Here is a 16,471-nt window from a genome sequence, read left to right as displayed (position 1 = left end):
TTTATTGAGTATTGACTTATCAGTGTGTGCTTGTAAATTGTACCTTATCTACATTTGGTTGATGTCTCATAATCAGTTTGCGCATTCCTACATAAACAAAGAAACAGTGTATCATCAAAAATATTTCTCGAATATCATAAGCTTCCTTATGTGGGGCTACGCAGGGCCGAAAGTAAGGACTCGCAATTGACCATATACTCTCAACCTTACAATTACCACTCCATCCACATTCACTGAAACTTCATTCTTGCACATTTTATTTCAAAAAATAAAGACGGTGGACAGTGCAAAATATTAATAATCACAATACAAATGTTATATCAAAAATATTTAAATAAACATATATACTTTTAAAATTTCATTTAAAGACACTAGCACCTTGTGAAGACTCATAATATCCAACCATTTATTCTATTGAGCCTGGTGACACCACAACAATTCAAAGTTCAAATAAATTGTTCTACAGTAAATACAGTATACAAGATAATAGCATGAATCAGATCATCATTTAGGCAGCTATACTTCATGGAGATGCTGGTCCTATCACTGGCTTGGAGGAATGCAGAAATAATATAGTTCTAGTAGAAATTTGCTATAATACAGAATAAAATAGTGACACCAAACAAATAGAGAAAATTCGTGGACACAACAGCCTTTACTGTACAGATTTATATAACTTTATTGTGGATTTCGTACCACATACATATCTCAAGTTGTACTAATATCAAAATTTAGGTAAAGACCAGTAGTTGTTCAAGGATGTGGAGTTCATCAAAATTAATCAGGAATTATCCTATTGTCTACATATAATGAATGTACTATTCCTTCTCTTCTTTTTCCACTTGTCACTGCCTGAATAAAGCATGCATGTTTGTCAACTTCAAAATGTGTTTCAGTGCCATCATCTGTAAATTCTCCCTGCAAGATGGGTTTTAGTTTTAAAATCAGACAATCAAATTTATAATTATACTGCAGAATATTATCATATATGTATCAAAGTCTAGAAACAAGCTAGTCACACGGAATTTATGAGCTTGGTCGAGTGCAAATCAACTACCCATCACAGAGAACAGACATAGAATACTATAGTATACTTTGTTGTGCATCAACAACTTCAGAAAACAGATTGTTCATATTTCGAAGTGTATATATGAGGCGAATTCAAAAATACATACATTCCAGAATTCATAGTCTGCACTGAAGCATACAATTCAGAGAATACAATCAACAAGACATGTTTATTTCATGTTAAGCAAATGGATTGCATAGAATTTTCCAAATTGATGTACCCTTAAAATTCTCGCTCAACTGATTTTTCGCAAATACAAATATACTTTATAATAATAAAACTGATTTCCATGTTTATATACACATTCAGGTATAAACAAGTATGCTCACTGCTGTTTCCATCTTCTCTCCATTTACCCACACATCCAATGTGTCTTTTTCTGAAGAAAAAAATAATTCAATTGAAAATATCAGAGCGAAAGCTGAAGCAAGATGATGAATCGGCTTGTTATTAACTAAAATGTGTAGTTGGGTTCAGTTAAGCAGTATTGGTATAAGTATAACAGTTATGCATTTTGATGGAAACAATGTTACTTTATAAGCTCAACAATATGCTAAGAAGATGTCCATTTGTAACGCATGTGATGATAGTAGGTTTTCAATAGTTTACTTCAGTATACGGTAAGTGTATTGTATTGCAGATTTTGCCAGAGATCAGAAGTCTGAGTTTGCCATGTTTTTATTGATATTAAAGCCAGAGTTATACTTCAAACTCAAGTTTTTTATACAGAGTTAAGTGGAGGGCTACATAGGACTGACCTGTATGTTTCTTAACGATGTCCCGGCCAGGCTGAATTTACTTAGAAAACTTATAGTAAGCAAAATTTTGAATTCCCCAAATCTGGTTTTCCTTATAAAATCTGCTTATAAATAAATTCTCCTAAATTCTTGTTCAAAATAAATTTATATATTCAATGTTGGACAAATTAGACCATATTTCACAGGTTCTCAATTTGATTGTCTTTAAATTATGCTTTATATTGGATGAGACCAGAACACCTAACTGCTTCTCTGGTTTCATAGCATACCAAAAACTATTCTTGTTTCCACACCACCAACATGCAGTGCCCATGCTTTACTGGTCTTGCTCTTGTTTTCCAGAAATTTCTTTAAGCTCTTTCCTTCAATAGTTAAAGTATATTCATAAGCAAATCCACTGCAAGCATCAATGCTAATTCTGCCTGAAAGTTAAAATGATGGAATTATACAAATGCGACATTCAAGTGTGATCAAAGACTGTGTTGAATAATTACTTTCGTTGCAAATGCAATGAATTACTGATAAGCAATTTAATTGATTGAAGTGACTGTTATGCTGGTTCAATATTCAACAGCTAGGGATAGAAAGTAGAAGTATTTCTTACGCGAAATAGAAATTATCATCCATAAGTAAATTGTCACTTTCTATTCAAACATGTTTTTGTGTAGCTGCTAGAACATAACCGAATACTTATAACCTGAATTATGTTCAAGATTCCTGGCTCTTAAACAAAAACTCAACATTTGAGATCACTAGAAAAAAAAATGCAACAGGTCCGTATGGATGAACATGATACTAAAATAAACACCAAATTTTACCTTTAATTTTTTGTTTCCCAACCACAAAATCTTGGAATCCAACAAGCTTGAACATCCATTCTTTTCTATAAACTTCCTATAAAATAGTTAATTGTTATTGTGACTGTGAATGCAAAAATGGATTTCATGACACTGGTAAATCAGAAAATTATTTGCTCTGGCAAACATACCATTGTTCCACAAGATGATTCATATTGCAGTAGACAGATTGGTTGCTCATGGTCTATTATTAAATTTACGGATTTCATAGTCATAGGGTGGTGTAGCCAGTCTGCGGACGATTTCATTCAAACCGCTATAAAACAAAAACCAATATTTCTAACCCGTTAATTTTTTCACCGTAGGTGCATTGGCATTTATTCTACACGCTGAACTTCGAATTAACTTTCTACGACCAGGGGTTAAAGCTATACAAACCACCAAAGTACGACACTCTGAAGACGTATTTGCGACCGAACGACCGGTGTGCGACCACGGATTTCAAGCCTTGAACATCGTTTCTGCTGCGTCGAGACTAGAGCATACGCAGCCATGCGTGAAAAAATGGGCTTCTAATTGCATTTCTGACCGTCATATATTTTAAGAACACGGGTATTTCGAACAAAATTCTTCAAATTATAAACAAAGCACCGCATCACAGCAATCAAACAGACAAAAACACGGTGGTCGCAAATTAGTTGACAAAGATATTATTGACGTATTGGAAATGCGCACCCCCCTACTCCCCCTCCTTTGAAGGTAGAAACGCGAAACTTTGAAGATGGTTAAAAGAAACAGAACTCTACCCACCTGCCAAGTTTCATCTTTTTATCTCTTATATTTGTATGGATTTTCAACCTTTTATGAAGGAACAATGGGTAGTTGGCGACATGGTAAAATGGTCCGTTTTTTTTCTTCGGTCAGGTTTTCGGTCGTAACTTTTTTATTTGTGGCCGCATTTTAGTGTAATTTCGTAGAGCTAAGGGGGATAAGTGGACGATAACGCGTGAGAAATATTGGCGCGGTTCGTTAATTTTTTCGGCATTAATTTAATCGATGAAGTTGATGGTCGCAGATAGGTCATGGCCGCAAAGTGGGTAAGCCACCCTAGTTTAAGGAAATTAGAATGTTTATTAACATCAGTAATCAGTACTTCACCATACTGAAAATAGGCACAAACATACAAATTGCAATAAATTCTTAATACTGACAAAATGATTCCAAGTGCAGAAGTGTACAATCACAAACATACATTTCCCAGTAAAACAAAATAGTAAAATGCAAAAAGGTGCCCATCAGCTGATTAGGCACTGTACCATGATCTATTAGATACCTAAATACGGTTGGGCCTATCACAGTATCAGACTGTGGGTATATGTAATAGGCTAGTAAGCTTAAAACTTACTTTTCCATCAATATAAACCACTCTTTTACCCGATGTCGTTCCATGTTCAAACTCAATCTTATGAACACCATCACTCAATGCCACTTCCCAGTGAGCCACCAAGTCTCCCAAGTTTTTACGAGGCGGCATGGTAATGCTGTAATGAACCAACACCGGTACCGTACAAAAACTACCACTGTGAAGCTAGTAGCAATTTGACCTTTGTGTGCGGCGAAGCGGAAAGGTTAATATTTATGGCAGAAATGGAGGCGTGTCAGAATCTACACCCGAAAAAATGAAGATAAACGAAATTAGCATACTATTATGGGAAATATGTTTATAATTTAGGAAAAATAACAATTATATAGCAAAAAATAAATAATAAAAGCTTGAAAAGGAATGAAAAAACAAAAAAAAGGGGAAACGAATTTTATTTAACTTCCTTCGAAAAAGCAGATAAGCCAGATAATTTCAAATCCAAGCAAAAATCCCTTCCGCGGGAGAGGCATTCTATTTCATTATTTATTAATAAAGAGGTTTATGTTAATTTTTTCCCACAACTAGAACCTAAGTCTTTTTTTTTATTTTAGAATCTACGTTTTTCTCATAGCGAATATGGCCTTGTTTGAAAAAAATACGTATATCGACAAAATATAATTTAGTCAATTTTCAAAGCCCAGCTGCACACCCTTCCCCACAAGAGGCATTCGGTTTGATTATTTTCCATTAAAGAAGATTACCAGAAGTTTTTCACACAACTAGAACCTAAGCCTTTTTTCATTTTCAAATCAAGGGTATTCTCATAGCGAAAATGGCCTTATTTGGAAAAATTAGGTATAGCGAAAAAAGCTAATGTAGTCCATTTTCAAAGCCTAGCAGCACACTCTTCCGCACAAGAGGCATTCGATTTGATTCTTTCACGTTAAAGAGGTTTATCTGAAGTTTTTCACACAACTAGAACCTAAGCCTTTTTTATTTTAGAATCTACGTTATTCTTATGGCGAAAATGGCCTTATTTTGAAAAATTACGTATAGCGAAAAAAGCTAATTTAGTCAATTTTCAAAGCCTAGCAGCACACCCTTCCGCACAAGAGGCATTCGATTTGATTATTTCATGTTAAAGAGGTTTACCTGAAGTTTTTCACACAACTAGAACCTAAGCCTTTTTTATTTTAGAATCTACGTTATTCTTATGGCGAAAATGGCCTTATTTTGAAAAATTACGTATAGCGAAAAAAGCTAATTTAGTCAATTTTGAAAGCCTAGCAGCACACCCTTCCGCACAAGAAGCATTCGATTTGATTATTTCCCATTAAAGAAGATTACCTGAAGTTTTCCACACAACTAGAACCTAAGCCTTTTTTGTTTCAGAATCTACGTTATTCTTACGGCGAAAATGGCCTTATTTTGAAAAATTACGTATAGCGAAAAAAGCTAATTTAGTCAATTTTCAAAGCCTAGAAGCACACCCTTCCGCACAAGACGCATTCGATTTGATTATTTCATGTTAAAGAGGTTTACCTGAAGTTTGCCACACAACTAAAAGCTAAGCCTTTTTTATTTTAGAATCTGGGGTATTCTCATAGCGAAAATGGCCTTATTTGGAAAAATAACATATAGCGAAATAAGCTTATTTAGTCAATTTTCAAAGCCTAGCAGCACACCCTTCCGCACAAGAGGCATTTGATTTGATTATTTCATGTTAAAAGAGTTTACCTGAAGTTTGCCACACAAATAAAAGCTAAGCCTTTTTCATTTTAGAATCTACGTTATTCTTATGGCGAAAATGGCCTTATTTTGAAAAATTACGTATAGCGAAAAAAGCTAATTTAGTCAATTTTCAAAGCCTAGCAGCACACCCTTCCGCACAAGAGGCATTCGATTTGATTATTTCATGTTAAAGAGGTTTACCTGAAGTTTGCCACACAACTAGAACCTAAGCCTTTTTTATTTTAGAATCTGGGGTATTCTCATAGCGAAAATGGCCTTATTTGGAAAAATAACACATAGCGAAATAAGCTTATTTAGTCAATTTTCAAAGCCTAGCAGCACACCCTTCCGCACAAGAGGCATTCGATTTGATTATTTCATGTTAAAGAGGTTTACCTGAAATTTTCCACACAACTAGAACCTAAGCCTTTTTTATTTTAGAATCTACGTTTTTCTCATGGCGAAAATGGCCCTAATTAGAAAAATTACGCATAGCGAAAAAAGCTAATTTAGTCAATTTTGAAAGCCTAGCAGCACACACTTCCGCACAAGAGGCATTCGATTTGATTATTTCATGTTAAAGAGGTTTACCTGAAGTTTGCCACACAACTAGAAGCTAAGCCTTTTTTATTTTAGAATCTGGGGTATTCTCATAGCGAAAATGACCTTAATTGGAAAAATAACATATAGCGAAATAAGCTTATTTAGTCAATTTTCAAAGCCTAGCAGCACACCCTTCCGCACAAGAGGCATTCGATTTGATTATTTCATGTTAAAGAGGTTTACCTGAAGTTTGCCACACAACTAGAAGCTAAGCCTTTTTCATTTTAGAATCTGGGGTATTCTCATAGCGAAAATGGCCTTATTTGGAAAAATAACATATAGCGAAATATGCTTATTTAGTCAATTTTCAAAGCCTAGCAGCACACCCTTCCGCACAAGAGGCATTCGATTTGTTTATTTCATCTTAAAGAGGTTTACCTGAAGTTTGCCACACAACTAGAAGCTAAGCCTTTTTTATTTTAGAATCTACGTTTTTCTCATGGCAAAAATGGCCCTAATTGAAAAAATTACGCATAGCGAAAAAAGCTAATTTAGTCAATTTTGAATGCCTAGCAGCACACCCTTCCGCACAAGAGGCATTCGATTTGATTATTTCATGGTAAAGTGGTTTACCTGAAGTTTGCCACACGAATAAAACCTAAGCCTTTTTTATTTTAGAATCTGGGGTATTCTCATAGCGAAAATGACCTTATTTGGAAAAATAACATATAGCGAAATAAGCTTATTTAGTCAATTTTCAAAGCCTAGCAGCACACCCTTCCGCACAAGAGGCATTCGATTTGATTATTTCATGTTAAAGAGGTTTACCTGAAGTTTGCCACACAACTAAAAGCTAAGCCTTTTTCATTTTAGAATCTGGGGTATTCTCATAGCGAAAATGGCCTTATTTGGAAAAATAACATATAGCGAAATATGCTTATTTAGTCAATTTTCAAAGCCTAGCAGCACACCCTTCCGCACAAGAGGCATTCGATTTGTTTATTTCATCTTAAAGAGGTTTACCTGAAGTTTGCCACACAACTAGAAGCTAAGCCTTTTTTATTTTAGAATCTACGTTTTTCTCATGGCGAAAATGGCCCTAATTAGAAAAATTACGCATAGCGAAAAAAGCTAATTAAGTCAATTTTGAAAGCCTAGCAGCACACCCTTCCGCACAAGAGGTATTCGATTTGATTATTTCCCATTAAAGAAGATTACCTGAAGATTTCCACACAACTAGAACCTAAGCCTTTTTTGTTTCAGAATCTACGTTATTCTCACGGCGAAAATGGCCTTATTTCGAAAAATTACGTATAGCGAAAAAAGCTAATTTAGTCAATTTTCAAAGCCTAGCAGCACACCCTTCCGCACAAGACGCATTCGATTTGATTATTTCATGTTAAAGAGGTTTACCTGAAGTTTGCCACACAACTAGAAGCTAAGCCTTTTTTATTTTAGAATCTGGGGTATTCTCATAGCGAAAATGGCCTTATTTGGAAAAATAACATATAGCGAAATAAGCTTATTTAGTCAATTTTCAAAGCCTAGCAGCACACCCTTCCGCACAAGAGGCATTTGATTTGATTATTTCATGTTAAAAAGGTTTACCTGAAGTTTGCCACACAACTAGAAGCTAAGCCTTTTTTATTTTAGAATCTGGGGTATTCTCATAGCGAAAATGGCCTTATTTGGAAAAATAACATATAGCGAAATAAGCTTATTTAGTCAATTTTCAAAGCCTAGCAGCACACCCTTCCGCACAAGAGGCATTTGATTTGATTATTTCATGTTAAAAAGGTTTACCTGAAGTTTGCCACACAACTAGAAGCTAAGCCCTTTTTATTTTAGAATCTACGTTTTTCTCATGGCAAAAATGGCCCTAATTGAAAAAATTACGCATAGCGAAAAAAGCTAATTTAGTCAATTTTGAAAGCCTAGCAGCACACCCTTCCGCACAAGAGGCATTCGATTTGATTATTTCATGTTAAAGTGGTTTACCTGAAGTTTGCCACACAAATAAAACCTAAGCCTTTTTTATTTCAGAATCTGGGGTATTCTCATAGCGAAAATGGCCTTATTTGGAAAAATAACATATAGCGAAATAAGCTTATTTAGTCAATTTTCAAAGCCTAGCAGCACACCCTTCCGCACAAGAGGCATTCGATTTGATTTTTTCATGTTAAAGAGGTTTACCTGAAGTTTTCCACACAACTAGAACCTAAGCCTTTTTTGTTTTAGAATCTACGTTTTTCTCATGGCGAAAATGGCCCTAATTAGAAAAATTACGCATAGCGAAAAAAGCTAATTTAGTCAATTTTGAAAGCCTAGCAGCACACCCTTCCGCACAAGAGGCATTCGATTTGATTATTTCCCATTAAAGAAGATTACCTGAAGTGTTCCACACAACTAGAAGCTAAGCCTTTTTATTTTAGAATCTGGGTTATTCTCATAGCGAAAATGACCTTATTTGGATAAATAACATATAGCGAAATAAGCTTATTTAGGCAATTTTCAAAGCCTAGCAGCACACCCTTCCGCACAAGAGGCATTCGATTTGATTATTTCATGTTGAAGAGGTTTACCTGAAGTTTTCCACACAACTAGAACCTAAGCCTTTTTTATTTTAGAATCTACTTTTTTCTCATGGCGAAAATGGCCCTAATTAGAAAAATTACGCATAGCGAAAAAAGCAAATTAAGTCAATTTTGAAAGCCTAGCAGCACACCCTTCCGCACAAGAGGTATTCGATTTGATTATTTCCCATTAAAGACGATTACCTGAAGTTTTCCACACAACTAGAACCTAAGCCTTTTTTGTTTCAGAATCTACGTTATTCTTACGGCGAAAATGGCCTTATTTCGAAAAATTACGTACAGCGAAAAAAGCTAATTTAGTCAATTTTCAAAGCCTAGCAGCACACCCTTCCGCACAAGACGCATTCGATTTGATTATTTCATGTTAAAGAGGTTTACCTGAAGTTTGCCACACAACTAGAAGCTAAGTCTTTTTTATTTTAGAATCTGGGGTATTCTCATAGCGAAAATGGCCTTATTTGGAAAAATAACATATAGCGAAATAAGCTTATTCAGTCAATTTTCAAAGCCTAGCAGCACACCCTTCCGCACAAGAGGCATTTGATTTGATTATTTCATGTTAAAAAGGTTTACCTTAAGTTTGCCACACAAATAAAACCTAAGCCTTTTTTATTTTAGAATCTACGTTATTCTTATGGCGAAAATGGCCCTAATTAGAAAAATTACGCATAGCGAAAAAAGCTAATTTAGTCAATTTTGAAAGCCTAGCAGCACTCCCTTCCGCACAAGACGCGTTCGATTTGATTATTTCATGTTAAAGTGGTTTACCTGAAGTTTGCCACACAACTAGAAGCTAAGCCTTTTTTATTTTAGAATCTGGGGTATTCTCATAGCGAAAATGGCCTTATTTGGAAAAATAACATATAGCATAACATATAGGAAATTGACTAAATTAGCTTTTTTCGCTATACGTAATTTTTCAAAATAAGGCCATTTTCGCCATAAGAATAACGTCGATTCTAAAATAAAAAAGGCTTAGGTTCTAGTTGTAGGAAAAACTTCAGGTAAACTTCTTTAACGTGAAATAATCAAATCGAATGCCTCTTGTGCGGAAGGGTGTGCTGCTAGGCTTTGAAAATTGACTAAATAAGCTTATTTCGTTATATGTAATTTTTCCAAATAAGGCCATTTTCGCTATGAGAATACCCCAGATTCTAAAATAAAAAAGGCTTAGCTTCTAGTTGTGTGGCAAACTTCAGGTAAACCTCTTTAACATGAAATAATCAAATCGAATGCGTCTTGTGCGGAAGGGTGTGCTGCTAGGCTTTGGAAATTGACTAAATTAGCTCTTTTCGCTATACGTAATTTTTCAAAATAAGGCCATTTTCGCCAAAAGAATAACGTAGATTCTAAAATAAAAAAGGCTTAGGTTCTAGTTGTAGGAAAAACTTCAGGTAAACCTCTTTAACGTGAAATAATCAAATCGAATGCCTCTTGTGCGGAAGGATGTGCTGCTAGGCTTTGAAAATTGACTAAATAAGCTTATTTCGCTATACGTAATTTTTCAAAATAAGGCCATTTTCGCCATAAGAATAACGTAGATTCTAAAATGAAAAAGGCTTAGGTTCTAGTTGTAGGAAAAACTTCAGGTAAACCTCTTTAACGTGAAATAATCAAATCAAATGCTTCTTGTGCGGAAGGGTGTGCTGCTAGGCTTTGAAAATTAACTAAATAAGCTTATTTCGCTATATGTAATTTTTCCAAATAAGGCCATTTTCGCTATGAGAATACCCCAGATTCTAAAATAAAAAAGGCTTAGCTTCTAGTTGTGTGGCAAACTTCAGGTAAACCTCTTTAACATGAAATAATCAAATCGAATGCGTCTTGTGCGGAAGGGTGTGCTGCTAGGCTTTGGAAATTGACTAAATTTGCTTTTTTCGCTATATGTAATTTTTCAAAATAAGGCCATTTTCGGCATAAGAATAACGTGGATTCTAAAATAAAAAAGGCTTAGCTTCTAGTTGTGTGGCAAACTTCAGGTGAACCTCTTTAACATGAAATAATCAAATCGAATGCGTCTTGTGCGGAAGGGTGTGCTGCTAGGCTTTGGAAATTGACTAAATTTGCTTTTTTCGCTATATGTAATTTTTCAAAATAAGGCCATTTTCGGCATAAGAATAACGTGGATTCTAAAATAAAAAAGGCTTAGATTCTAGTTGTAGGGAAAACTTCAGGTAAACCTCTTTAACGTGAAATAATCAAATCGAATGCCTCTTGTGCGGAAGGATGTGCTGCTAGGCTTTGAAAATAGACTAAATAAGCTTATTTCGCTATACGTAATTTTTCAAAATAAGGCAATTTTCGCCAAAAGAATAACGTAGATTCTAAAATGAAAAAGGCTTAGGTTCTAGTTGTAGGAAAAACTTCAGGTAAACCTCTTTAACGTGAAATAATCAAATCGAATGCCTCTTGTGCGGAAGGATGTGCTGCTAGGCTTTGAAAATTGACTAAATAAGCTTATTTCGCTATACGTAATTTTTCAAAATAAGGCCATTTTCGCCATAAGAATAACGTAGATTCTAAAATGAAAAAGGCTTAGGTTCTAGTTGTAGGAAAAACTTCAGGTAAACTTCTTTAACGTGAAATAATCAAATCGAATGCCTCTTGTGCGGAAGGGTGTGCTGCTAGGCTTTGAAAATTGACTAAATAAGCTTATTTCGTTATATGTAATTTTTCCAAATAAGGCCATTTTCGCTATGAGAATACCCCAGATTCTAAAATAAAAAAGGCTTAGCTTCTAGTTGTGTGGCAAACTTCAGGTAAACCTCTTTAACATGAAATAATCAAATCGAATGCGTCTTGTGCGGAAGGGTGTGCTGCTAGGCTTTGGAAATTGACTAAATTAGCTCTTTTCGCTATACGTAATTTTTCAAAATAAGGCCATTTTCGCCAAAAGAATAACGTAGATTCTAAAATAAAAAAGGCTTAGGTTCTAGTTGTAGGAAAAACTTCAGGTAAACCTCTTTAACGTGAAATAATCAAATCGAATGCCTCTTGTGCGGAAGGATGTGCTGCTAGGCTTTGAAAATTGACTAAATAAGCTTATTTCGCTATACGTAATTTTTCAAAATAAGGCCATTTTCGCCATAAGAATAACGTAGATTCTAAAATGAAAAAGGCTTAGGTTCTAGTTGTAGGAAAAACTTCAGGTAAACTTCTTTAACGTAAAATAATCAAATCGAATGCCTCTTGTGCGGAAGGGTGTGCTGCTAGGCTTTGAAAATTACCTAAATAAGCTTATTTCGCTATACGTAATTTTTCAAAATAAGGCCATTTTCGCCAAGAGAATAACGTAGATTCTAAAATAAAAAAGGCTTAGGTTCTAGTTGTAGGAAAAACTTCAGGTAAACCTCTTTAACGTGAAATAATCAAATCGAATGCCTCTTGTGCGGAAGGGTGTGCTGCTAGGCTTTGAAAATTAACTAAATAAGCTTATTTCGCTATATGTAATTTTTCCAAATAAGGCCATTTTCGCTATGAGAATACCCCAGATTCTAAAATAAAAAAGGCTTAGCTTCTAGTTGTGTGGCAAACTTCAGGTAAACCTCTTTAACATCAAATAATCAAATCGAATGCGTCTTGTGCGGAAGGGTGTGCTGCTGGGCTTTGGAAATTGACTAAATTAGCTATTTTCGCTATACGTAATTTTTCAAAATAAGGCCATTTTCGCCATAAGAATAACGTAGATTCTAAAATAAAAAAGGCTTAGGTTCTAGTTGTAGGAAAAACTTCAGGTAAACCTCTTTAACGTGAAATAATCAAATCGAATGCCTCTTGTGCGGAAGGGTGTGCTGCTAGGCTTTGAAAATTGACTAAATAAGCTTATTTCGCTATACGTAATTTTTCAAAATAAGGCCATTTTCGCTACGAGAATACCCCAGATTCTAAAATAAAAAAAGGCTTAGGTTCTAGTTGTGTGGCAAACTTCAGGTAAACTTCTTTAACATAAAAGAATCGAATCGAATGCGTCTTGTGCGGGAGGGGTGTGCTGCTATGCTTTGAAAATTGACTAAATTAGCTTTTTTCGCTATACGTAATTTTTCCAAATAAGGCCATTTTCGCTACGAGAATACCCAAGATTCTAAAATAAAAAAGGCTTAGGTTCTAGTTGTGTGGGAAACTTCAGGTTAACTTCTTTAACATAAAAGAATCAAATCGAATGCCTCTCGTGCGGAAGGGTGTGCTGCTAGGCTTTGAAAATTGACTAAATTAGCTTTTTCCGCTATACGTAATTTTCCAAATAAGGTCATTTTCGCTATGAGAATACCCCAGATTCTAAAATAAAAAAGGCTTAGGTTGTAGTTGTGTGGCAAACATCAGGTAAACCTCTTTAACATGAAATAATCAAATCGAATGCGTCTTGTGCAGAAGGGTTTGATGCTAGGCTTTGAAAATTGACTAAATTAGCTTTTTTCGCTATACGTAATTTTTCAAAATAAGGCCATTTTCGCCATAAGAATAACGTAGATTCTAAAATAAAAAAGGCTTAGCTTCTAGTTGTGTGGCAAACTTCAGGTAAACTTCTTTAACATAAAAGAATCAAATCGAATGCGTCTTGTGCGGAAGGGTGTGCTGCTAGGCTTTGAAATTTGACTAAATTAGCTTTTTTCGCTATACGTAATTTTCCCAAATAAGGCCATTTTCGCTATGAGAATACCCCAGATTCTAAAATAAAATAGGCTTAGCTTCTAGTTGTGTGGCAAACTTCAGATAAACTTCTTTAACATAAAATAATCAAATCGAATGCCTCTTGTGCGGAGAGTGTGCTGCAGGGATTTGAAAGTTGCCAAAATTAGCTTTTTTGACTTTTGTAAATTGCATAATTTTGTTTGTACCATTTTTATAAAATTATCGTGTATTAATGACACGATTGCACATAATTCTGGAAATTTGTCATCTCTTGAATAAAAAATTAATATTTCGCGCCACCAATATAGAAGAGACGTTATGCTGATCTTCAAAATATCCAAATTACGATATAACGATAATGTACTACATATAATAACCTGACTTCTGATTTCAGCGCCAGTGAGACATATTGAAACAAAACAATTTTTACGTTCTGTTTATTGCATGTGTTGAAGAATTTGCTATATACTACAAAATGCATGTGAAACTTCTTAAATTACTGAGACATATTATAATGAAGTTTAACGTTTGTTACGTAATACAATACACAGTTTGAAACGAAGTAAAGCACTTTTACGGCTACGAAATGTTGTAATTTAGTAGGCTGGTTTTGAAATATTTTTAAAGTTATACAAAAATGCTCGGGGCTCTTGGTTGAATTAACACTTTAGCAAAATAAGCAGCGCGCATAAAGCATCACGGAATGGGCACCATATAAATTTTTATCGGTATCACAGTGTTTAATATTGTAAATCGAGTTGGTCAGACGATTTGGACCTCAACTCAATGGCTCGGTTGATATTGCTTATTTCTCTTAGTTCGCGTACCATCTTGCACTTCTGTATAAATGTTTGCAGGCATGAGAAGTATTTCCAAAAATGTCACATAAATTGAACATAACTTAGCTTTTAATTAGCAGTTATTACCGAAACCTATGCAGGTGACATGGAACACTCGTTTCGTTATATTTTCAAGCTTATATTAATACGTAATCTAACATTTTTTGTCAAAATATTTGTCCTGATCAATTTTATCAGCCGAGTATATTTAATTTCGACAACGTACTATGACAAATGAAACTGCATAGGCGATCAAACCGCCGGGATGCTCTCCACTCTGTATCCTAAGTTGCCGTCAAATATATTTGAATTTACTGCTTATCGTGATGTATTTCTTCCACAGCCTGTCTACAAACTTAATCATTGTTCTCTGTGTGGAATTTAGGACTCGCCCATGTTTTACGCCATCACCCTTCAATAAGCACAAAACTGTCATATCACCCTTCAATGAGCACAAAAACGAGATTATACGCACCGCTGCGCAAAATTAGAAGAAGGTTTGCTACTAGCTTCACAGTGGTCAAAAACTGGGGTCACGGAGATTGCGCTGTCCTAGTAGACTACCGTACCGTACTGTAGTACTCAAGCTAATGCTTGACGATCAATAAACAAATCGGGGCTGTCACTGCACAATGCCCCCTAGTGGAATTAGTTTCGTGAGAGAAAGAGAGATTTTAGTTTCACTAAAAACAATGTTAATCAAATAAAAGAACAGACAATATTACAGATTCGAAATACAGTGCAGTGAATAATTTAATCATTGAGTTATGTAGGTCTGTATGCAAGATCTTTGCAATACCTTCATCTAATGTTTGCATATCTAATAATAAAAAAACAACAATGTTTTAGCTATTTATATTCCTCAACTACATTTGGCTTATGAAACTTGTGATTATATAACGGTGTTTTCCCCCCAAATTGAATGAAATTGGATTTCTGATCAGAGACTTTTTTTTGACTAGTTTTTTCTTCTTTTCCTGACTCTTGAATGTCTTGGCCTATTAGGAATTTTTTTACGGGTCGGTCGACATAGTTGACTTTGTAGTCTTGCCCGCCCCTCCCGATTATATTTTATGATTTATTTTAGTATCCATTGCAATCTGTACATTTTTGATATATTCGGAAATTGAAATATTATCTCTCTTGCAGGTCATCGAGGCTCCTGACCATTTTGTTCACACTGTGATTGAGCTTTGTTCGCGTCAATTGAAATAAGTTCACAGTAAAAATATTTATTATTATAAAGTGGTTATAAATTCTAGAATTTTGTATCTTGAAAAAAAAAGCAATCTCGGCCAAGAACGAGTTTAGGCTGTTTTTAAATGAGAAAAGTTTATTTTGGAGTACAAAAGTTGACAATTTTTGCCTAAATTTAATAAATTTGGGTGTTATTAAGTTAAAATTTATAAAGGGAAGTAGCAAGCCATTATTAGAATATATTTTAAAAATATTTGGTCCTATCACGAGATTACACTAAATCCTAAACAGCTGATGTACCCATGTACCATAAGGTGGAAATTGTGCCTCTTTATCAGATAATCAGATTTTCTAGGCACCTCTCAATGCCACATTTGGAATACTGTTTGCATAGCCAAGTGACACTAGCAATAAATTATAGTAGTATTAAATTCAAAAAACAATTAAGCTCATGAATTAGCTAAGCACAGGTTTGAAATACTTATTTACTGGGAATGAATAGTCACTTAATTTAGTTGGAGACGGTCACATTTGTTTTCTATAGGAATAAGGAAAAAATGAGTATTCCAATCATTTTCATACTATAAATTCAGATACATATTAAATGATAGGATAGTATTTAAGCACTGAGTGCAATTAAGCTATACTTAATAAGCATCAGTTAAAAAACTGCAGATTCAATCCTTCTTCAATCCTCTTTTAGAGAGATTTTCTTCAAATTGTTGATTGTTCTGGCACTCTCCCAATCTTATTTATTTCTCTCTATCGTAAACAGACCAAGCATTTGATACCATGATTTATGTGCATGCCATTGCGTTTCTTGCCACAGTTGTAAAATGCTTGTCTGAAGAAGTCTGACCTCGGTCAGACGAAACGTTACAGAAATACATTTGTGTTAGTGTGCAGCAAGACTCTTAAATTGAATTGAATATTGTAAGTTGTGTTTAGACC

The 16,471-nt window shown here is 34.7% G+C and overlaps 1 protein-coding gene across 1 annotated transcript; it reads right to left on the bottom strand.

Moving 5' to 3' along the window:
- Positions 1-240: 240 nt before the first annotated feature.
- LOC120341812 (fas apoptotic inhibitory molecule 1-like) lies at positions 241-14,931 on the bottom strand. Its single transcript, XM_078111105.1, has 6 exons — positions 14,853-14,931; positions 4,030-4,200; positions 2,646-2,721; positions 2,097-2,249; positions 1,399-1,448; positions 241-918 (listed from the first exon to the last, which is right to left on the bottom strand). The coding sequence occupies exons 2-6, from the start codon at positions 4,156-4,158 to the stop codon at positions 778-780; spliced, it is 549 nt and encodes a 182-aa protein (XP_077967231.1). The 5' UTR covers positions 4,159-4,200; positions 14,853-14,931; the 3' UTR covers positions 241-777.
- Positions 14,932-16,471: the final 1,540 nt, after the last annotated feature.

Source organism: Styela clava, chromosome 3 (genome assembly GCF_964204865.1).
Source record: "Styela clava chromosome 3, kaStyClav1.hap1.2, whole genome shotgun sequence".
Taxonomy (NCBI): domain Eukaryota; kingdom Metazoa; phylum Chordata; class Ascidiacea; order Stolidobranchia; family Styelidae; genus Styela; species Styela clava.
This window is presented reverse-complemented; position numbering and strand designations above follow the sequence as displayed.

What these genes read in the sequence shown, in the direction of transcription:
- LOC120341812 (XM_078111105.1), bottom strand. Translation starts at nt 4,158, where the DNA reads ATGCCGCCTCGTAAAAACTTGGGAGACTTGGTGGCTCACTGGGAAGTG. An exon ending in TGGTTTATATTGATGGAAAA is followed by an intron (nt 2,722 to 4,029) that starts GTAAGTTTTAAG and finishes ACTATTTTATAG; the next exon opens with GAAGTTTATAGAAAAGAATG. An exon ending in GAGAGAAGATGGAAACAGCA is followed by an intron (nt 919 to 1,398) that starts GTGAGCATACTT and finishes CCCATCTTGCAG; the next exon opens with GGAGAATTTACAGATGATGG.